Source organism: Saimiri boliviensis, chromosome 4 (genome assembly GCF_048565385.1).
Source record: "Saimiri boliviensis isolate mSaiBol1 chromosome 4, mSaiBol1.pri, whole genome shotgun sequence".
NCBI classification, from domain to species: Eukaryota; Metazoa; Chordata; class Mammalia; order Primates; family Cebidae; genus Saimiri; species Saimiri boliviensis.
The window spans coordinates 25,159,931-25,183,581 of record NC_133452.1 but is presented as its reverse complement, the minus strand read 5'-3'; the positions used below and the strand labels follow the sequence as shown (position 1 = coordinate 25,183,581).

The 23,651-nt window shown below is 38.9% G+C and overlaps 1 protein-coding gene across 15 annotated transcripts in view; it reads left to right on the top strand.

The window, feature by feature from the left end:
* Nucleotides 1-23,651, top strand: part of UTRN (utrophin) — a 589,012-nt gene that overhangs the window by 444,699 nt on the left and 120,662 nt on the right. For all 15 annotated transcript variants that reach the window (XM_074397323.1, XM_074397322.1, XM_074397326.1 and 12 more), the window contains one exon: nucleotides 21,250-21,379. In XM_074397323.1, coding sequence (XP_074253424.1) covers nucleotides 21,250-21,379 — 130 coding nt within the window. The remainder of the gene's footprint in view (nucleotides 1-21,249; nucleotides 21,380-23,651) is intronic.

Sequence of the window (23,651 nt, the reverse complement as noted above, 5' to 3'; positions counted from 1 at the left end):
TACTTATGCAAGTTGATTGAAAACTAGTTTTTTGCTGTTCTCGTTTGGATGGTGAGCTATTATCTTATATTCCAAGGCACCTTATGTTGTACAGCTAGCACATAGGCTAGACAGACCCAATTTCAGTTCCTCTACTCACTAGCTCTGTGCTCTAGGCTTTAGGACATTGTCAAATCTCTTCAATCTTTGGTTTTTGCCCATAGGTGTATATAAACCATTTAGCATAACACATCTGGTAAGTGCTCAATAAACAATAGCTGGTGACACTGTTCTTTAAACTAGGACTTGTATCTAATTTATTTTTAATTTTAGTTGTTCCAGGTCTGCATTTTGTATTTTTCCTTTTAAATTCATTAATTTAGGGCATGATAAGTTTTAATACCATAACTTACATTTATCATTTGGGCCTGTTGGTGGCTGAAAAGATACCTTAGACTACTAAATAAATTGAATGTAATAATTGAAACAATAGTGTTTTTGAGAATTTATAAAGGATAAAATATGAGTCTAGAAGAGACTAGAAGATATGATTGTGCTGTTTACCAGACTGATACTTGCAAAGACTAGAAAAGAACCCTTGTTGTTAATAAAATAGCATATCATGGAAAGGCCAAGCCCATAAGCCATCCCTGTACTTAGTGCCTTTACTGAATTTACCACAGATTAATAAGCAAATTATAAATGTTTAAGCATGAGTCTGATTACCTTTAAAGACTGTCAGTATTTCCATGCTGCCATAATTTATAAATAAAGGAATAAAATTAGGCCGGGTGCAGTGGCTCATTCCTGTAATCCCAGCACTTTGGGAGGCCGAGGTTGGTGGATCACCTGAGGTCAGGAGTTCAAGACCAGCCTGACCAACATGGTGAAACCCGTATCTGTACTGAAAATACAAAATTAGCCAGGTGTGGTGGCGCCTGCCTGTAATCTCAGCCACTTGGGAGGCTGAGGCAGGAGAATGACTTGAACCCTGGAGGTGGAGGTTGCAGTGAGCCAAGATCATGCCATTGCACTCCAGCCTGGGCAACAAGAGTGAAACTTCATCTCAAAATAAAATAAAATAGGAATAAAATTAATATGTATTATCTTACATGTATTTTCATGACTTTACTGGATCAAGTCTGTGTGGAGCGTCACAGACAACTCTGATCAGAGACTAGTATCTTAGATTTATGCATGCAATCACTTTATTTAGGGGTTGATTTATAGGAACTCATATATTCTGGGTCTTCTGATTCCTAACTATCTTTATATAATCTAGTCCTTTATATGTACATAAATGATTTAATGACACCTTTTTTCATAGTTACTCTTTGATGATAGTGATGTCAGTCATTTCATTCCCCCATCCATCCATTTATCCATCCACCCACCTGCCTACACTATTTACCGAAATGCTGAATGTTAAAGTTGATGCTTCTATACGAGAGCAATAAGATATAGCCTCTGTACCTCAGTGATGTATCTTAATAATGACAGAAGGAATACTTTACATTTAAATGTTAGGTGATGGCTCTGAGATTGCCCCAGAATGGTACTATAAAGCAATGCTTTAAAGCATCTCACATGTTCAAACACCTAGCAATTATAGATCAGATTTAAAAAACACAAAACGAAACCTGGCATTGTTGGGCTCCAAAACATGGCAAACATTGTACAAGCCAGAAACAAAGCAGAAAAGCAAACTAGCTAGTGATGTTGATGCTGCTGGAAAAATGTAGCAGATCCCCAGTGATGAGCAGGCAGGAAGCCCCATAGCAAAGACCCCTCGAAACCACTCTCTTTCACATGGAAATGAGCGATTCACAGATTGCCATTGTTTCCTTCTGTAGAGTAAATGCCCCAGAAGCTGCTATTATGAAACATCAGTGTATCTTTGATCCTTAATTAAATGTGTATATTTTATTGGGTGTTTTAACCAGTGATTCAGAACACTGATGTTTTCAGCAACATCAATAATAAATACGTAGTTCAATGGTTTAACATTTGGGACCTGGGGCCTGGCACAAAGTAAACACTCAAAGGTGGCGATAGCTTTCCTGTAATTGTTGAGAGTTTTTTCTGATAGTTTTGATCATTTTTATTTTGTTGAAAACTATCTAGGCTACATGATCAGTTTTAGCTAAATAAAACTGTAGTAATACCTGTTATTTACCAACTAGTATAACCCAAAAAAACTAGCTTTCATTTACTATCTAGATTAACCTGACAAATTTGACAAGGGTTATTTTCTCGTCTTTGCAAGTACAGTATCAGTCTGGTAAACAGCACAATCATATTATTTTTCTCATGTAGGTACATGTTTAATTCCCTCAAATGTTAAAACAAAGTGCTACTTTAAAAACATATAGTGTTTTAAGGGCTGTTTTAAAATAAATAGATAGGCCAGGCACCATGGCTCATGCCTGTAATCTTAGCACTTTGGGAAGCCGAGGTAAGTGGATCACTTGAGGCCCGGAGTTCGAGATCAGCCTGGCCAACATGGTGAAACCTTGTCTCTACTAAAAATATAAAACTTACTCAGGCATGGTGGCAGTTGCCTATAATATCATTTGTTTGGGAGACTACCGGGGAGGCAAAAGTTGCAATGAGCAGAGATCACACCACTGCACTCCAACCTGGGCAACAGAGTGAGACTCCATCTCTTAAAAAAGAAAAAAAGTAAATAAATAAATAAATAACAAAATAAATGGATAAAGTTGAATCTTTCCATCTGATGTCTTAAATCAAGTTTTAATATTATTTTTGAAGTTTTGTAGAAGCTGAAGTCACTTATATGCAACTTCCCTTTCAAGAATGTGAGCTTATCATTCAGTCAACAATTACCTATAATGCACCTACAATGTATATAACGTTTGTAATACTATGGATTTACTCTAGTCAGATACTCTTAAGAGTGGATAAAATTGCAGATGCAGATTTTATTGTTCAAATTGCACTTCATTTTTATACCAATGTAAACATTAAGTTATCTAGGGGCAATTATTAGAGTTCTAATCCCCTTTCTTCAACAGAATGCATATTTGATTTTAGAAAAGCAAATCTAGAATAATTGAAAGTGCATGATTCAGGTATAATTTATTGTTTGTGTGTTCTTTCCCTGAGGGGAAAAGAACTCTGTCCTTTGCTTAACCCAGTTTAATTCCTATATTCAAGCTTTATTATATAAGAGTCAGGACATTCTGGCCTTAAGCTGAATCGCCAAGGAACATTAGCAAACTTACTCATTAAAATAACAAATTCTAACATTGTCTTTAAAACAACAATACCCTACCATTAAATGTAGGCTTTCTGTGTGTGTGTGCTCTTGTGTGTGCACACGTGTGCATGTACATGTAGGTGTGGTAGAATTTTTTTCCCTTCTAAAGTAATCAGAGGCTCTGCCTGCAATTCTGTAATTTTGAGGTCTTGCTGTGTTAGAAGGTTGCCTGCAGTGGGAAACTGGTCTTTTTCTAAAATTAAAAAAGTAATACAGTGGCTTATGCCTGTAATTCCAGCACTTTGGGAGGCCGAGGCGGGCGGATCACGAGGTCAAGAGATCGAGATCATACCGGCCAACATGGTGAAACCTCGTCTCTACTAAAAATACAAAAAAATTAACTGGGCGTAGTGGTGTGCACCTGTAGTTTCAGCTACTCAGGAGGCTGAGGAAGGAGAGTTGCTTGAACCTGGGAGGCAGAGGTTGCAGTGAGCCAAGGTCGCACCACTGCACTCCAGCCTGGTGCCTGGTGACGGAGTGAGACTCTTTCTCAAAAAAAATAAAAATGAAAATAATAATAATAATATGGTGAAACCCCGTCTCTACTAAAAATACAAAAATTAGCCAGGCATGGTGGCACACGCCTCTGGTCCCAGCTACTTGGGAGGCTGAGGCAGAAGAATCGCTTGAACCCAGGAGGTGGAGGTTGCAGTGAGCCGAGACTGCGCCACTGCGCTCCAGCCTGGCAACAGAGCAAGACTCCGTCTAAATAATAATAATAATAATTTCCAAGTTCCCCTCCAACCTTTGCCAATCTATGTTGATTTCCTCCTTATTAAATGCACAGCCCCCTAAGGCCTGTTAGTGAAGCTGTTACTTGTGTGCAGGCCTGAAGCAGCAGTTTTCTCCGTGAGCCTGCATCTACCTGCCACACCCCATTGAGTTGTCTGAATCTGGCCTTGTCTCCTAATCATAATATGTAATACTGCAACCTTACCCCAAAGGGCCATAGAATATCCATGTTTAGAGGGAGAGGTGAGACAGACGAATAGGGGTCACTCTCTGGTGGTAAAATTAAGAGTGGACAACAAATGCAGGTAAGAAACAGAGATCTGTAAAACCAACAAATCCTTTCACAAAACAATTCTTTTACTGCCTCTGCGCATATTTAGCCAACAGACTGCTGTATCTAGCAGTTCACATATTCACTCAGGTTGAAACTTCTGTCCTGTACCTGATGTTTGCCGCATACTTTGCCAGGTGTCAAGCACGCATGAGTTTGTAAGACTGTTTTTGCTGTTACGGAGCTCACTTCACTCTAGCAGTGATACAGGCTTGAAAACAAGTAACTACAGTGGATATCAAAAGTGCTGTAATACAGGCATGGACACACAGCCAAGGAGACCCAAATCACGATTATTTGTGTTTGGGAAGATTGGGAAAGACTCCACAGAGCAAGATGAAAGACCCTTGGAATAAGTAAGAAGTCACTTAAGAGTGTTATCAAAATGCCTTAGGGAGAAAATTCTCCAAATTAGCCATGGCATGGTGTGGAGTCCGCAGTAGAGCAAGGGGTGCTGCTTATCTCCTTTTGTGATGATACTTAGAATCAGGCTGAAAGAAGAAAATACAAGTTCAGTGCCTAATACAGTGTCACATTAGAAAAGGTACTGATTAAGGATCCCTTAGCTGAAATATTTGGGACCAAAAGTATTTGGATTTCAGATTTTTTCATATTTTGAAGTATTTGCTTTATACTACCAGATAAGTATCCCTAATCAGAAAATCTGAAATCCCAAAAAATCCTATGAGCATTTCCTTTGCATACCATGTTGACACTCAGAAATGTTTGGATTTGGGTGTATTTAAGATTTTGGGTTAGAGATACTCAACCTATATTGCATGTATTAGCTGGATGAAGGCATAAATTTATGTGTGCATGTATTTTAAAGACTACAGGGTGCCAGGAGCGGCTCATTCCTGTAATCCCAGCACTTTGAGAGGCCAAGGTGGATGAATCACCTGAGGTCAGGAGTTGAAGACCAGCCTTACCAACGTGGTGAAATCCCATCTCTACTAAAAAAATAGAAAAAAAAAATTAGCCAGTCATGGTGGGGTATACCTGTAATCCCAGTTCCTCGGGAGGCTGAGGAAGGGGAATCACTTGGACCTGGGAGGCAGAGGTTGCAGTGAGCCAAGATTGCGCCATTGCACTCCCACTTGGGCAACAAGAAAGAAACTCCGTCTCAGAAAAAAAAAAAAAAAAAAAAAAAAAAAAGTACAGGGAAGGATACTATTTTATTACTAAGAGAAGCAAAAGAATTTGTCTTATTTTTAGCATTGATATTTTGTATTCTGATTCAGGCATTATTTTTGTTCTTAGTGGGGTGAAACCCAAATGTATTTTGTATATTAACTGTTCATTGAGGGATGTTAACCGAAACTTTTAAAAGCACTAGGCAGGAGATTTTGTTTTTTATTTTGTCTGCATACCAATGGAAAGTAAGCCTGTTTTCTTTCTCTTTTTTCATGTAGTTTTATTAGTGCTATCAAACTTAATGAGTGCTCTGCCCTTCTTTGCTGTCATTCTGTCATGACTTCAGATCCATACATGCTGATTTAGCTTTGAAAGCAAATTGGGCAACAAGTAAATTACATTCTAGCAGATTTGTCTCGTGTTTAAATCATTTATTTTTTCGGCTTATATTCTCCAGTTAGTAGTTAACTGCTTTTTTGAAACCAAAAGCTGAAGAAGCCTGCTGTAGCTGCAATGCCTCTATGTGTTATAGTCCAGCTGCCTTGCATTTAGGGCCAGCTTCTTGGGTGTCCCATGCAGTCACACACAGGACTCTGCTCTTAGGTTTCTGCACTTGGCTTAATGTTATTCTGCTGCCATCTTGAGATTCTTAGTAGTATTTGGACAAGGGGCCCTGTCACACTGAGATCCCTAATCGCGTAGCCAGACCTGCTTGCATTGTGAAGAACATTAACGTATATGTTCTGACACATGTAAAATGTTGAATGCCTCTTAAAACTTGCTTCAAGCATCTTTCCATCTCCTTAGGTAAGGAAGCCATCCTGAGCCCCACTCTGAGTTACATGCCCCTTGTTGTACCTTGCTGTATCTTGTTCGTGTTGGCTGAGCTTTGAATAGTGGTTGATTCCAATACCTCACCTTTCCTACTGACTTATTAATGGTTCCTTGTGCTCTACGTGACTTCCAGAACACTGCACTCTCCTGATGCTTTTCTTACCTCACTGGCAGCTGTTTCACAGTTTCCCTTCCTGTTTCTTCCTTATCTCCCTTGTCTCCTAAAATTGGGAGGTGCCAGGTGTCAGGCCATGTCACCCTCTGTATATTCACTCCTTCTTGGGTTTAAAAATGCCATCTATATACCAAGCACCTCCAAAATATATATCCGTTTACGTGTCATCTCTACTTGAGTGTGTAATAAACACCTCACACTTAATATGACCAAACTGACTTGCTGCATTGGCTCCTGTAACATATTCTACCCAGCGTACCACATCTCAATTGGTAGCACTCCTATTTCAGTTGCTTAGAGAACAAATAATAATCACATTCAGTCCTGTCTTTCTCCCATTTTCAGTCTGTTAGGAAATCCTGTTGGTTCTCTGTTCAAAATACAGAATGTGAATCTACCACCTCTCACACTTCTCTGTCTATGGAATTCTCAGCCTGGCAACCTGAATGTTCCTATTAAAATAAATTAAACTCTGTAGGAGCTTCCTGACTTATTCAGAGGGAAAGCCACAGTTCTCGGAGTGGTCTGCAAGGCCCTACCTGATCTGACCTACTCGCTCCTCCCACCTTGCTCATTTCCTCTCTTGCTGTTTTTTCTCTTACACACTGACTTCTTCGGTCACACCGGTCCCTTGCTGAGCTTTCAGTCACAGTGCCAGGCTGTCTGCTGTGCTGAGAATGCCCCTTCTTTACTCAGACTTCTTCACTGAAATTTCAGCTCCCTCTGAGCACTCCTTTTTCTCTCCCACCCTCTTCTACTTCTTTCTTTTTCTATAGCATTTATCAGAGTCTAATGTAACGATTTATTTTCTATGTCTTTTTGTTTATGCTGAGTACTCTGGGTGCTTGATAAAAGTTGAACGTTGACTGAAAGAACTGTACCCAAAGGAGCATGTCCTTTGGTGTGAATGTTCCTTTTGTCTCTTTATCTCACAATAATTCTTTTTTATTCATTCGTGTTCTAAGGAATATTACATTTTGAAAATATTCCTACTTTAAATAGCCAAATCTTTAATAAAGATAATAGCTGACATAGAAATGTCAGCAATCATCTTTTCTCAAGAGTGAGAAATCATTTCAGTTACATGACATATTTGAAATGTAAGCAAATTAAATAATACAATGGTACTTTATGCCTTGAGATTGTCTTCTGTTCAGAGGTTATCTTTTCTTGGCCTTAATACTGCCTGAATTGTTCAACTCAAGAATGGGAAAGATTTTTATATAAGGGAAAATAAATTGGCATCCCTTTAATTGTTGAGATAGCTTTTAACATATAGCTTATTTTTATTTAGCTGTATGTGCTCGATATTGCCAGATTCTTCCAGTGTTTGTGCTTCTCAGTGGTGTAGACCAGGCATCCCCAAACTTTTTGCACAGGGGGCCAGTTCACTGTCCCTCAAACCATTGGAGGGCCGCCACATACTGTGCTCCTCTCACTGACCACCAATGAAAGAGGTGCCCCTTCCTGAAGTGCGGCGGGGGGCCGGATAAATGGCCTCAGGGGGCCACATGCAGCCTGCGGGCTGTAGTTTGGGGACGCCTGGTGTAGACATTTGATACCTTTGAAAGAGAGTGGAGGTGAGATTCTTAAATGCAGTGAGTAGCTTAAACATATGGAGTCTCTCTCGGCCAGGTGCGGTGGCACATGCCTGTAATCCCAGCACTTTGGGAGGCCAAGGTAGGTAGATTATGATGTCAGAAGTTCGAGACCAGCCTGACCAACATGGTGAAACCCCGTCTCTACTAAAAATACAAAAATTGGCAGGGTATAGTGGTGCATGCTTGTAATCCTAGCTACTCAGGAGGCTGAGGCAGGAGAATCACTTGAACCCAGGAGGCAGAACTTGCAGTGAGTCAAGATTGTGCTACTGCACTCCAGCCTGGGTAACAGAGCGAGACTCCATTTAAAATATGTATACCTATATGGAGTCCCTCATTCAGTGACTATGTTGTCAGGCATTATGTTTTATAAATCAATCTAGCCTTAGGTCATTGAACGGAAATATAAAGGGAAAGTTTTATGATCATTACAGATGTAAAGATCAGGCTTCTAATGCACATTTGTAATTCTTAGTAATGCTGTTCTTTGAAAGTATTAATTTATTCAATGCCAAATGAGCTCAATTCTAGTGGACATTCCTTTTTTAAAAGCAAAATTTTTAATTATGAAAATAATGACATATTACAGAGTTTATAAAACAAAGAATAAAAACATGGGCCATAGTTTTATCACCATAACAACCCTTTTCATTTTGCATTTTTTCTTTCTGCATATTCACCTTTTGCATACTTTTACTTGGATGCAGAGTTTTTATCTCATCTTTTTCACTTAGACACCTGTCATGCCTATTTCTTCACGTTGCTATGTGGTCATGATCACAATAAGTTTTCAAGGTTACATAATGGTCTCTAGTGTGGCCATATCCTGGAACCTAAATATATTCCAGGTGTTGGAGAATTAAGTTTCTTTCAATTTTTTAGAAATCATAAATAATGTTCTAATGAAAACTCTTGTGTTTATAGCTTTTTTGGATCATTTTCTTAGGATATATTCCCAAAGGTGAAATTCTTGTTTCACACAATATGACCAGAGTAATGATTCTTGATATATTGCCAGCCTACTTTCCCAAATGATCAAACCAATTTTTTTGCCTCCAGCAATGTGTGAAAGTGAAGCTTTACCATACCCTGGCCTGCGATTTCTCATTTTTGTTCTGTTATTTGTGATCCTTGTATTGTTAGCATTAAAATACTAGTACTTCATGGATGTATAGAAATGTAGAAAGCAATTTTGGAATATCAGACACCTGAATCAAGGTTCTTTCCCAAAGAGAAGAAAGAGGAGAACTGGTTGGATGTTTGGTTTAGTTATGCCTAGAAGGATAAGAGAAAACCTGTCCATGGTTTGTTAAACACATTGATTGAAGAAATTTATATTTATCTCAAATTAGTGTGTGAAGTCATCTAGCTGACCATTTATACCTCCTTAGAGCATTGTTTTGATGTTTTATGCTAGAACAAATTGGTTTACAAAAAAACACTACATTTATTTCTTGGCTTTCTAAGAATCTAATGATGTAAGAGTTTTATAACAGTTTTCTGCTTATGAAACATTTTGGCTTCATCTTGGAGAATCAAATAATTTCATTTTCTTGATAAATAATTTATCTCTTAGGAGAGTTAAGTCATCTACTTCTGAATGTTTCTGCAAACGGAGGGCTTTGTTCTGCATTGGTCAACCAAAGCTCTAGGTAAAATGGCTAGAATCTTCCTTTACAAGTAACAGTGAACAGAGGCATTGGAAAGAAATTCAGTCTGAGAAGAGAGCTGAGAAAGATGGTAGAATTTTAGATTAGTATCATTTTAATAGTAATGGGCTAGATGTGATGCTCACACCTGTAGTCCCAGTGCTTTGGGAGGAGGAGGCAGGGGGATCACTTGAGGCCAGGAATTCAAGACTAGCCTGGTCAACAGAGCAAGACCCTGTCCCTACAAAAAAAAAAACAACAAAAAAAATTTTTTAATTAGCTTGGTGTGTTGGAATGCAACTATAGTTTAGCTACTTAAGAGGCTGAGGCAGAAGGATAGCTTGAGCCCAGGAGTTCAAGGCTGCAGTGGGCTATGATGGTGTACCAGCCTGGGCTATAGAGTGAGACCCTGTCTCTTTCAAATAAAGCAATTGCAAAGAGGCCATGGTGAACGAGTGTGGTGAATGCTGGATCACCATGAGGGGGCGCTGCGGCTCATGCTGGTGCGCAGGTGGCATTGGAGCCAGGTCCCTAAAGGGTCAAAATGGGTGACCCCTTTGGATTTCTTTGACTTTCACCAGTGAGAGTCAATGAGATTGTTAAGAAAGCAAAACAACACAAATGTTGTCTTGAGCTAATAACGTCTGTCTTTGTGGGCTGGAAGGGGATGACAACTTCCCTCTCCTGCTGTGGAGTTGATCTGCGCTGCTATCTTCCACAGACCTGCCTTGTATGAGATGCTCCCATTTTTCAGGAGTTTTCCTTCCTTGATCCCCTTCTAACAATGGCCTCCTGGGGTTCCACATTTCTTTCTTGGCAGTTTACTCATTTCTTCATTCATTAATCCAAAGGATGTACTGAGTGCTGAAATCTAATGAGAAGGAACACAGCTACTGAAAATCTGAAGCAAAAGCCTTCTGCACTGCAAAGGCCCTGAGGAGGAAATAGCTCGGCATGTTCTAGGGACAGAAATAAGGACTTTGAAGCTAGAAATTAAGGCGTATTAGGAGATGAGATCAGAGAGCAGGGAGGGTCCCGACCTTGGTAGGAAGTTTAGAATTTATTCTAAGTGCAACAGGAAGCCATGGGAGGGTTTTAAACAGAAGGCAGGATCTGATTTATCATCATTTAAATTTTATGATCTAGAAAATTTTAAGAAAAGTGCGTATTAGCGAACTGTGATGCTTCATATATGGACAATTTTGATGATGGCTTTAGATTGAAGAAAGGGTCGGAAAGAGTTGCTATTTAAAGAAGGGGGGTGACCCCAGGATTAAGTACACACCCACATATTTGCATTTTGTTTGTTCTTAGCTCAGTCCATATGAACAAGGGCTAGTTTAGGACAGAAGGGTTAGTAGGGATTCCCCTCTTCCCTCCATTTCTCTTAGACCCTGTTTTCTTAAGAGACTTGCAGGATCCTGCCCCTGTCAGTGATGTCAGCAACCCAGCCATTATGGTGAGCTGAGGCCATTCTCATGACGAAAATAAAGAGCAGTGGGTTAACTTCTGAGTATTTCTGCCCTAAGCCACCCCAATCACTTCTTTATCCCTTAATCTCTTGTCCTTCCCACTAAGTTATAGCAGGTGGGGAGAAATGTTCCCAGACCATTAAAGGAGGATAATTGGGAATCTCTCTATAGACATTTAAAGTTGAATAAGCAGCAATTTATTCAGCTGCCTCGTGCTCAGAGGCACACCAGTAGCATCCAAAGAGCACCCTGAGTTTGAAGGAGTCAGAGAGGTGGGACAGGAGGAAGGCTGTCTTCCATAAAGTGAGTTTGGGTTCTTAGAAATTCTGCTGAGAATAGAAGCGTTGTGACTTTTAGTAGCTACATTCTGATATTTACAATCAGGTTTTCATTAATCTGCCATTTCAGGTCTTCATTTAGTTTAAATAAGTATGTGGAAAGTACACAATGGGAAAAACCATGAGAGACCACATTACCTTAAATGTGTGTATTCTATTTGTTTTCTTGAATTGCTTTCCACCTTATTACCTTTAAGCTAGTTACAATTTTTTTTTTTCAACACACAGTTCACATGTATTTGAGACGGTTGACCTCTCTTCCTCTTCTGTGTGTTCATACATATGAGGCTCATTGGTACCCCATCTGTACCGCTTTCAAAGATTTGTGGATTTGTGGCACTTAACCACATTCTGAGCTAGCATTTTTCTCTCTTCCCCTTTAGACCATTAAGTTTCTTAAAAATTGGGTTCATAGCTGATTGTTGTCTTTTCTTATGTCTAGCATATATTTTATATATTGTATATATTTGTACTTCAGAATTTTTATTTTGGTGGAAATCTTTGTTGGAAATTACATTACACACTTTAGTGCCACCAAAGGATGGGAGAATATTTGAGTGTTTTCTTTTGGACATGAGATAATCATTGTGCTCTCCAGTTGTTGTTTTTGACTCTTGAGGTATTTGGGATTATATCCCCTTCTATTAAATATCTCAGAGCATTGTGACTTATAAAACACAATTTTTGTATTCTTTTGTTGTTGTTGTTGTTGTTGTTTTGAGACAGGGTCTTGCTCTGTTGCCCAGGCTGGAATGCAGTTCACTTTAGACTCAAACTCCTGGAACCAAGCAGTCCTGCCTCAGCTTCCCGAGTAGCTGAGACTATACATGCATGCCACCATGCTTGGCTAATTTTGTTGCTGTTATTGAGATGGGATCTAGTTCTGTTGCTCAGGCTAGTGTCAAATTTCTGGCCTAAAGCAGTCCTCCTGCCTTGGCCTTCCAAAGTTCTGGGATTACAGGTATGAGCTGCCACAGCCAGCCTCAGTTTTCCTTTTTGAAATGATTTTGAAATCTTCCCATGTGTTCCAACTGATGCTGGTCTAGTGCTTGGAGACCAGAACTTCGCTTTATACAGTTTGCCTGGGAGGGGAATTGAAGATCTTTTCACATATCTACTACAGGCTGAGTATCCTTTGTGTAAAATGCTTGGGATCAGGAGTGTTTCAGAATTAAGAGTTTTTGGGATCTTGGAATATTTTGTATCCATAATGAGATATCTCGTGAATGAGACCCAAGTGTAAACATGAAATTCATTTGTTTCAGATATACCTTATACACAGAGCCTGAAGGTCACTTTATACAATACTTACATAATTTCATGCACTAAAGTTTGTATACACTTGAACCATCAGAAAGCAAGAGTATCAGGTGTGGAATCATTTCAGCACTCCAGTTTCAGATTTTGGAACATTTCAGAGATGGGGTTTTCAGATTTGGGTTGCTCAACCTGGAGAATGCAAAATGTATAAGCTTTGTGACAGGTTGTCACATAAGAGCACTTGCAGTTTAATGGCCAAGCCTCGAGTCAGCAAGGAGCCAGATGTCTGCTGCATAGAAAAGTATGTGGTTGCTAGGTACCTCTCCCATCAAACACAAGGACTCTTTCCCTAAGTTCCGTGATAGGAAACATTTTTACAGAAGGAAAAACCCTCATGCTTCACTCACTCAGCTCTGATAGCACCAATCGCTACTAGGCCTGCATTTGCCTTAGAGCCTTTGAACTTTCCACTTTCTCTGCCTAGATTACTCTTTTGACAGATATTCTCGTGGTTGGCTCCCTCACTTCCTTCCAGTCTTTTTAAAAATATCACTATCTTTCAGATGCCTTCCCTGACTACTTCCACAAAATATTACCAACCCTCATCTTCAACCCAGTCACCTCTCTCCCACTTACCCTGTGTGGTAGATTTTTATAATAATGAATCACGCCTCCCTGTGTCCACACTCCTATGCAGAGGGAAAGTTTTGCTCTTGTCATCGAAAGATAATGTGCAGCTTTTCATTCTCTTGAATCTGCTCTGGCCTCATGACATGCTTCAAACAATAGAATGTGACACAGTGATATGCAAACTCCAGAGCTTTGCTGTCTAACATAGGAACCCTTAGACACCTGTAAGCATTTGTATTTAAATCACAATTAGATGAAATTTAAAATTCAGTTCCTCAGTTGTACTCGTCTTATTTCAAATACTAAATACTGTATGTGACGAGCAGGCACCATATTGGAGAGCAATTAGAGACCACATAGAGGGAAACTGAGGTACCCTAGACAGTAGGCGATGATGATATCCAGACATGTGTGTGAGGCCATTTTGTCCCACCCTCCTTATCCAAGCTACAGGATGTCTGTAGCCTCACCAGTAATCCCAGGTGGAACCAGCCAAAGAACATGTTAAATTGCCAACTCACGGAATCATGAAAAGTAATTGTCATTGTTTTAAGTTATAAGTTTTATGTAGGTTTGATACACCATAGTGATAATGGATACAGCCTTCAATTCTAATGACTGGCAGTAATTTTGAAACCATGTCCTAAAGAATTACTTCAGGGGTTAAGATGTGACAAAATGAGGAAGACAGAGTGAATCCATACCGTCTGTGACAGTGAGATCAGTTCCTTATTTATCTAGAAGGATATTTGCTATTACTAAAATAAAAACCAACAGCAGACTGAAATGCTTATTAATAGTATAGACTTAGTTTTACATCAAAAAATCTAGAAGGATATTTGCTATTACTAAAATAAAAACCAACAGCAGACTGAAATGCTTATTAATAGTATAGACTTAGTTTTACATCAAAAAATTATTACCAGTAATTTGCAAAGTAGATAATTAAAACACGTAGAACTAACGGGAATCCATAATTATTTCAATTTAAGATGAACAGATTTGGGTGATTTGTTATATCTCACTCTGCCATATTTTGTAATATTAAATAATTAGTATTTAATTCTGAAAGCATTTCTTCCTCCATTTATTATGCCCAAGCATTTATTGAGTGCTTTCTATATATGTCTAGCCAGGTACTGTAAAGGATCTGAAATGATTAAAACCTGAACCTTACCATGAAAGAACTCACAATTCAATGGTGGGGACAGATGCATGGTCAAACTATATGCACATGAACACAGCACAAGCTGTGTGAGAGGACTAGGAAGTGCTCTAGAAACACTGAGGTGGAAGCAGCCACCTTTTTATTGCACATACTGAACATAAGGAATGAGCTCTTACTTTGCAGATGCATTGGGGATAAAGACTACCCTCTGTAACCCCAGCATTTTGGGAGGCCAAGGCGAGAAGATTGCCTGAGCTCAGGAGTTTGAAACCACCCTGGGCAACATGGTGAAACCCTGTCTCTACTAAAATAAAAAATACAAATAGCTGGTCATGGTGGTGCATGCAAGTAATCACAGTTACTCAGGAGGCCGAGGCAGGAGAATCGCTTGAGCCCGGGAGGCAGAGGTTGTAGTGAGCCAGTATCGTGCCACTACACTTTAGCTTGGGCAACAGAGGGAGACTCCATCACAAACAAACAAACAAACAAAATTATCTAGAGACTTGTTTTGGATAAAGAACAGAATTATTGTTTTATTTCAATAATCTTGAGATAGTATTTCTGTGTCATAAAATTTACCTATTTAAAGTGTACAATTCAGGGGCTTTTAGTATTTTCACAGAATTGTGCACCATCATTGCTGTCTAGATTTATAACTTTTTTATATTCCAGAAAGAACTCCTATACCCGTAAGCTGTCACTCCTGTCCCTTCCCCTTCTCCCCAGGTTCCCCAGCCCTAAGTAACTGGTCCTCTCTTTCTGCCTCTATAGACTTGCCTGTTTGGGACATTGCATGACAATGGAATCTTACACTATGGGCTTTCATGTCTAGCTTCTTTCACTGAGCATGTTTTTAAAATTCTTCCGTGTTATAGCATACATCAGGATTTCATTTGTTTTTGTTACTGAACAAGATGCCATCATATTATGGATATGCCACATTTTGTTTATCCATTCACCAGTTGATGGATATTTGGGTCGTGTCCATCTTTTGGCTATTATGGATAAGGTTACTGTAAACTTTCATGTACAAATGTTTACATGGACATATATTTTCCTTTTTCTTCAGTGTATCTCTATATGAAGAATTGCTGGGTCATGTGGCAACTCTGTGTTTAACATTTTGAGGACATGCCCAGCTGATTTCTGGAGTGGCTGTGATATAGTTTGGCTCTGTGTCCCTGCCCCCCAGATCTCACCTTGAATTGTAATAATTCCTGCATGTCATGGGAGGGACCTAGTGGGAAGTAACTGAATCTTGGGGGCGGGTTTTTCCTGTGCTGTTCTCCTGAGAGTGAATAAGTCTCCTGAGAGCTGATGGTTTTATAAAGGGGAGTTCCCCAGCACATGATCTCTTGCCTCCCACCATGCTCTCCTTCATCTTCTGCCATGATTGTGGGGCCTCCCCAGCCTTGTGGAACTGTGAGTCCATTAAACCTCCTTCCTTTGTAGATTACTCAGTCTCAGGTATGTTTTTATTAGCAGCACGAGAATGGACTAATACAGGCTGCAATTTTACCATTCCACCAGCAAGCATCAAGCTTCCTGTTTCTTCACATCCTCACCAATAGTTGTTATTATATGGAACAGAACTGTTTTGAATGAAAATACCAACTCATTAAAACAGAAGAATTCCAATTAGATTATGCTATAGACATTTAAGGTGGCCCATATATCAGTCACGTGGTGTTAGAACTTAAAGCCAAATGCCACTTTGTAGCCCTGTGTACAAAACAGCTCATTGGAGTCTAATGATCTTATCATTAATGTTCACCAGGTGGTTGGGAAATGCAGCTTTTCTTTTATGTCTAATTGAGAGAGGTAAAGGGAGAAATGATTATGTGTGTAGTGCTGTTGAAAGTTAAATCTATTTCTGACATACAATTAAACATAATTGAAATAGGACAAATTGAATAACAAAATTAAATTTACAAACTAGGATATGAATGGAAATTATTATATGTGTGCCGCTTTGAGGATATTTGGGTGGGGTGTTGGCATTAGGGCTAGAGCCCCAAATTTGTACTTATTTGGCCTGGGTCCTACCTGCACAGGCTTGCCTCCTGTACTTCGCTATGTTGGCATATCAAAGGAGTTCACCAGGCATTCTCCAGGCAGCACACTGCTCAGCAAGGATGTCATTTCTTTTCTTTTCTTTTCTGAACCACTGGAATTTAATGTGGTTAAAAAGGAAAATAGAGTCTTTCTAAGATTCAGACTCGCTTTTAATGAATCCAGGAGACCTGACAATGATATTTTATGAAAAATAAAAATAAAAATCTGACAGTACTCCCCAACTTGTCAGTGGCTTCCCATGACCCATTATTGAGTGAGTGAGTCTCTGTGCTTAAGAGGCATTGCCTTTGTCTGTGGCCTGACCTCTGCCCACACCGTCAGCTTCAGCTGCTACCACTGTCTGAGTACTGAAGTGTTTGTGGTTCCCTGAGAGCACACGCTGTGACCCTCATGCATTCTCTGCTAGTGTTTAGTCCAGGCGTCCCCAAACTTTTTACACAGGGGGCCAGTTCACTGTCCCTCAGAACGTTGGAGGGCGGCCACATACTGTGCTCCTCTCACTGACAACCAATGAAAGGGGTGCCCCTTCCTGAAGTGTGGTGGGGGGCCGGATAAATGGCCTCAGGGGGCCGCATGCGGCCCATGGGCCAGGCCATAGTTTGGGGACGCCTGGTTTAGTTCCTTTGCTGGGAGTACCTTTCTCTCTCTGCAGGACTCAGTGTAGGCACCACCTCCCCCAGGAAGCGTTACAGATCCCCCCCCACCCCAGGTTCTGCCAGGTCCCAGACATGGCGTTAATCTGGGCACTTTGTTTACCATGCTGAACAAAAGCAGAAAAAGTCCCTGGTCTAGTGGAGCTTCTATTCTATCTGAGAGAGAGACTAAACAAGAAATGCAGAATGTCATCTACCTTGCATAGTAGAAGGTGGACAGGTCTAGGAAGTACAAAGATAGTTAAGCAGAGTAATGAGAACGGGAAACGTAGGGGATGGGAAAGGTGGAATGCTGCATTCAGTAAGGTCGGTGGGTGGGCTTCACCTTCTAGACAGCCTTAAAAAGGATGAGGGGATCTGTGATATGGCTACATCTAGGGAAAGAGCTTTCCAGGAAGAGCAAACAGCCAGCCACAGAGATGACTTTATTGTGAGAGCCTGCATGATAAACTAATAAAATTGCATCCATGAAGGAAGTTGATAAGTTGGTTTTCCAAAGTGTCCTTTATATAGACAAATATATACATATTTCCATTTCAATGTTTGAAATTTTAAAAAAGTTCCAAGACAGATCTCTTCTTTGCCCTCTTCCCTCCCTATACTCTTACACAATGCACATTTTGTGGACTATTAATAGTTTAGAATTCCTCATCAGTAATTACTGTACACGTAAGTTGCATGGATCTTACGGTCTTCTTTCTCCACCGTAAGCTCTGGATTCACCTGTAAAATATATGCTCCATGATAGTTTTATATTTCCAGAGGGCCAGTTCTGCATCTGCTCTTCCTTCTCTGAGTCATATGCCTTTATGTCCCATCTTCTTTCAGTTTTTAATTTTTTTCCACATTATTGCCTGTTGGTGTTTTCTGGTTGATCTTTTGTGCTAAATTCTAAATACCATGTATGAATTCTTCCTCCTGTTTGATAAACCAGAATGAAGAGGTGTTCAAAGGTCTGCACCTTCCCTTCAGCAGCTTGCATTAATTCTGTGCATTCCTGGGACTTCCCCTTCCTCAAGAAGAAATCTAGCACAGCCCTTGCACAGCATTTTAAGAATTATTACTGCTCCTGGTTGGGCGTGGTGGCTCACACCTGTAATCCCAGCACTTGGGAGGCCGAGGCAGGTGGATCACTCGAGGTTAAGAATTCGAGACTGGCCTGGCCAACCATGACCAACATGGTAAAACCCCATCTCTACTAAAAATACAAAAATTAGCTGGGCACAGGGGCGGGCACCTGTAATCCCAGCTACTTGGGAGGCTGAGGCAGGTGAATTGCTTGAACCTGGGAGGTGGAGGTTGCAGTGAGCCAAGATCACGTCACTGCACTCCAGCCTGGGCAGCATAGTAAGACTCCATTCCCCCCACCAAAAAAAAAAAAAAAAAAAAAAAAGAATCTTTACTGCTCCCACATTTACTGATTAGATTTTGGTTTGGGATATACTCTTAACCACTAAAATTAAAAAAAAAAAAAAAAGATTCTGCTCTGTTACCTGTTTTTCACTGCTATTTTTTTAAGTAAAATGACTTTTCGTATCATTATTATATATTTTTAGGTGATTTTGGAAGTAAATGCTAGAGATATTTTTATTCCTCTAGAGCATCTTGCTCTAACAACATATTAATCTAAGTTAAAAGAACTGGTTCAAGATGTATACATGTGTTTTTTTGGATTAAAAATATATTTTTCCCATTCTCTTGCATCTCTTTTTATTTTTATATATTAGGCACTGTAAATGCCAGATGTATATACTTTTTTTTTTTTTTTAATTTCCTGGAATGTCACATCCTGTAACTTCTTCACAAGCTGCATTTGTTAAATAGCAGATGATGGAAGGTTTGTCACCCGCCCGCCCTACCCCTACGCCCACCAACATAGTCATTTAATGCTCATCAGTGATAATTGCTGTTCGAATTCAGTTGATTTGTGCTTACTTCACTGTCAGTCTTTGGTTTTACGAAATCTAGGAAGGACATATAAATGCACCTATGCATTTTAGAGAAAGTTTTATTTTATCCTATATCCTGTGTTACATCACTATATCTTAACTGCGGATTTTTTGGTTTACTCTGTCCTTTTATTTTAAACTTTTTTATCAAAGTGATAATTGTATAGTTTAAAAGTCAAAGCAGTGGTTCACACTTGTAACCCCAGCACTTTGGGAGGCCGAGGTGGGTAGATCACCTGAGGTCAGGAGTTCAAGACCAGCCTGGCTAACATGGAGAAACTCTATCTCTACTAAACAAAAACAAAAACAAAAAATTAGCAGGGCACGGTGGCACATGCCTGTAATCCCAGCTACTCAGGAGGCTGAGGCTGGAGAATCACTTGAACCTGGGAGGTGGAGATTGCAATGAGCTGAGATCCCGCCATTGCATTCCAGCCTGGGCAACAAGAGCAAAACTCCATCTCAAAAAATATTTTAAATAAAGGCAAATAATGCTTACAATGCTAACATACAACAAATAGCATTTTTGTCACTCCATCTCTCACTAGTTCTTGTCAGCTGTTCTCATTCCTCCCACCTGTGAGGGTTAAGCTACACTTTGGTTAGCCCAAGTGTTCTTTCCAGTACGCTTACCACGTTATGACTTATCTCCTCTATATGCGTGTAGGAAAATTATTATGAATAGTGGTTTCTTAAGTAGTACTTGGGGAGAGTGACGGGTGACGTGTGCATGCTTCATGGCCTTATTTAATCATCACTCTATTCTTGATTTACTGCTAAATCCTCCTTGAATCTTTAGATTTCATTAAGGCTATCATGAGATTTTCTGGATATAGAAAATGTAGCCCATTAATCTTTGTCAACTTCATTACTGGTGTTTTTTTGTTTGTTTGTTTAGATCCATATTTTTACATAAGATGATTATTCTGGTATTTCTAGATTTTTTCATTCTTACCTTTTATCGACTGTGGAAAAAAAGACCCTTGCCTGCAAATACTCTAGTATCCCAACATAGCTATGTCAAATACCACTACAAATTTAGTTGTCTTCAAAAGGAAAGATTTTATTCATTCTAAAATACAATGAAAGTTCAGTATTTTAGAAAATAAAAGTCTGACTTTTCATAATAGTTTGCCAGAGAACTACACTGAAAGCAAAATATTAGAGCCAGTAGGTGGTTATATGTTTAAGAGGATAACAATATTAACAAATTCGATTTGGCAACAGCATTAAAATTGCACCTGAGAAAAATCTTCATTTGTCTTGCAGTAGTCGCTGAAGGAATTTTGTTGTTTTCATAGGTGTAGGGGTGAAAGTTTAGCTCCACTTAAGAGAACAAAAGTGCTAAAGAGAAACTATTCTGAGAATCATAGATTTGTAAGAAAAACCTCACAAAGGAAAAATGGTAATTGCCTCAGCATGAGAGATGGAACATATTTTAAGATAATTGGAGACTGTTTTCTATGTGCTCCCTTTGATTAGTTTTGATTTCTATATGTACTTCGTTACTGTCTCTTCATCTTTTTTCCTTAATGTATTCTAAAAATTGTAAAGCACTTCTGAGGATCTCATTGCTACTTGTGAAATTACCTTTCCCTGTATTATTGGATAATTTTTTTGTAGTCTTACAAGAAAAAAGGTATCTTAACACAGGCTATTATATTTTATCAATCTGACATCAGTGAAAAGCCTAAAAGTACATTTTGTGTAAGTTCAAATACACTGTAACAATTTCCTTTAGGTGAATATTTTAACACTGTTTCTTTTTTTGTATACTTAAGTTTTATAGAAATTATCTTTTTGCCTTTGTTCCTATTTTTCTTCATTCATATCTCTAAAATTTACATTTTGGCTTTTAACTTAGCTGAGATGCTTGCTATTAGTCATTTTCTTGATAAGTGTGGTCAGAAGTGGTATAGTTGAAGATGTCCCATTATTTGGTGTTACACATGAGGTTACAAACTCAACTTTTGCCTCTCTTTCGAAAGGCCCTGAGACGGGAGTTAAAAGAGAAAGAATATTCCGTCCTGAATGCTGTCGACCAGGCCCGAGTTTTCTTGGCTGATCAGCCAATTGAGGCCCCTGAAGAACCAAGAAGAAACCTACAATCAAAAACAGGTGAGACTGGTTTCTCCACTACATCATAAAAAAACACATGCTAGAAGAAAAACCCCAAAGTTAAGTAGGAAATTTCCTTTCAGCATTTTTGGATGTAGTATTTAAATCTTTTCTTCCAAATGTTACTTTAATCAAATATACCATTATTTAACAGATATCTAGATTCTTAAACTAAAAAAATAAAATTTTTATCTACCTCAGTATCAATTTTGAATGAAATTAACTGCAGAAAATATAGATTGATCTAAAAAGTATACTGTAACTATAAAAATTTCTGTAAGAAATAAAAATTTATATTTCTTAAATTTAAACAAGTTACATGACAAATAATTGCAAATAGTAGAAAGTTATTAAAATACAATAGTAAATATGTAAAATAGTTAAAGATCTATAAGTAAGATTACTTTTGATAATGACACACCAAAGTCCTTTCTTTTATAAGCAGGCAACATTTTTTTAATTTAAAAATAACACCCTGTAGTGTTTATTTACTTTGGCTTAAAGCTCTAACAGTAACTACCTTACTAGCAAAACTACTAGCAAGAATTTATATTTCTTATATTTAAATGTGTTATGTGATAATTGCAAGTAGAAGATATTTATTAAAATGGTAAATGTATAAAATATGTAAATATCTGTATGTAAGATTACTTTCAAAAATGAGACACCAAAATACTTTGCTTTTACAAGCAAACAATGGCATTTATTTAATTTAAAAATAACAACCTGCAGTATTTATATACTTTAGCTTAAAATTGAAACAGTAACCCTACTAGCAAATAGGAATATCTCACATAGTAAACTTCAGAAAAAATATGCAATGAATTTTGGGTCCAATATATATCTTCATTGTGATTTTTCACTGTTGACAATCAAATCCTTCTGATTCATTTTTTAAAATAAACATGCCATTCCAAATCATTTTTCATCATTCGCTTCACATAGTAACAGCAAACCTGAAAGATTGCCTCATGCTGTGTCCAGCAATGTAAATCATGAACATTTATTACTTGTAAAGGAAGCATAGTTGGAAAATGCTTTCTTTTGACTGCAGCTGGAACTGGATCAGATATATGGACAGGTAGCCATTTTCCTGCTAAATCTTTCTCAAGGAACCTTCTTTAGTCCAAATAAATTTTCCATCAAGACCACAATCTTTTTGACTCTCTGAAACTATTTGTATGTGTGTGTGTGTGTGTGTGTGTGTGTGTATGCGCACACACAGAGTACATTGAACTTGTCTAGCATTCCTTTTTATTTTCTGCTGGTGGTCTCCCTGTCTTTCCAGTTAGCCTCCTAGGAAGCTAGGTCATTGTCGAGTCTTCCCACTTTTCACCAAATCCAGCAGTCTACAAATCACTCACAATTATTATTTCTTTTATTTTTCTTTTCTTCGAGACAGAGTCTCACTATGTCACTTAGGCTGGAGTATAGTGGCACGATCTCGGCTCACTGCAACCTCTGCCTCCCAGGTTCGAGCAGTTCCCACACCTCAGCTTCTCAAATAGCTGGGACTAAAGGCTCCTGCCACCACGCCCAGCTAGTTTTTGTATTTTTAGTAGAAATGGGGTTTCACCATCCTGGCCAGACTGGTCTGGAACTCCTGGCCTCAAGTGATCCCTGCGCCTCAGCCTCCGTAAGAGGTGGGATTACAGATGTGAGCCACTGTACTCAGTCTCGTATTTGTTATTTCTGTCTCTGAAGAATGATTCCTTCTGAGTACTCTGTTACATATAATTTATACACATATGTAAATGTTTATAAATGTGTATAAATTCATATGTACATATACACACAACATACGTGCACATACATACTGTCATTAATTCCGCATTCTCAGCCTTTTGTGTTTAGTTCTGGAATAGTTGTAGGCAGAATCTGTTGCTACTTTTGATAGCGTCTGTCCCACTGCATTGTTCTGTCATCTGTGTGCAACACATAGTATTTGCCCACCTATTCTCTCTCCTCCACTTTAATCTACTACTGATAATTCAATCTTACGTAATCATATTCATGTTTTTCCCATGATTGTACATCTTGCCTGACTTTCCATTGCATACTGAAAAACAATCTTGGCCTCCAGCATGATACTTATTATTTCGTTTTCTTTATTTTATTATTCTATTTGTGACAGGGTCTTGCTCTGTTGTCCAGGCTGGAGTGTAGGGGTGAAATCATGGCTCACTGTACCTCAACCTCCTAGGATCAAGTGATCTCCCACCTCAGCCTACTGAGTAGCTGAGATTACAGGCTACCTTTTTAAAAATTTTCC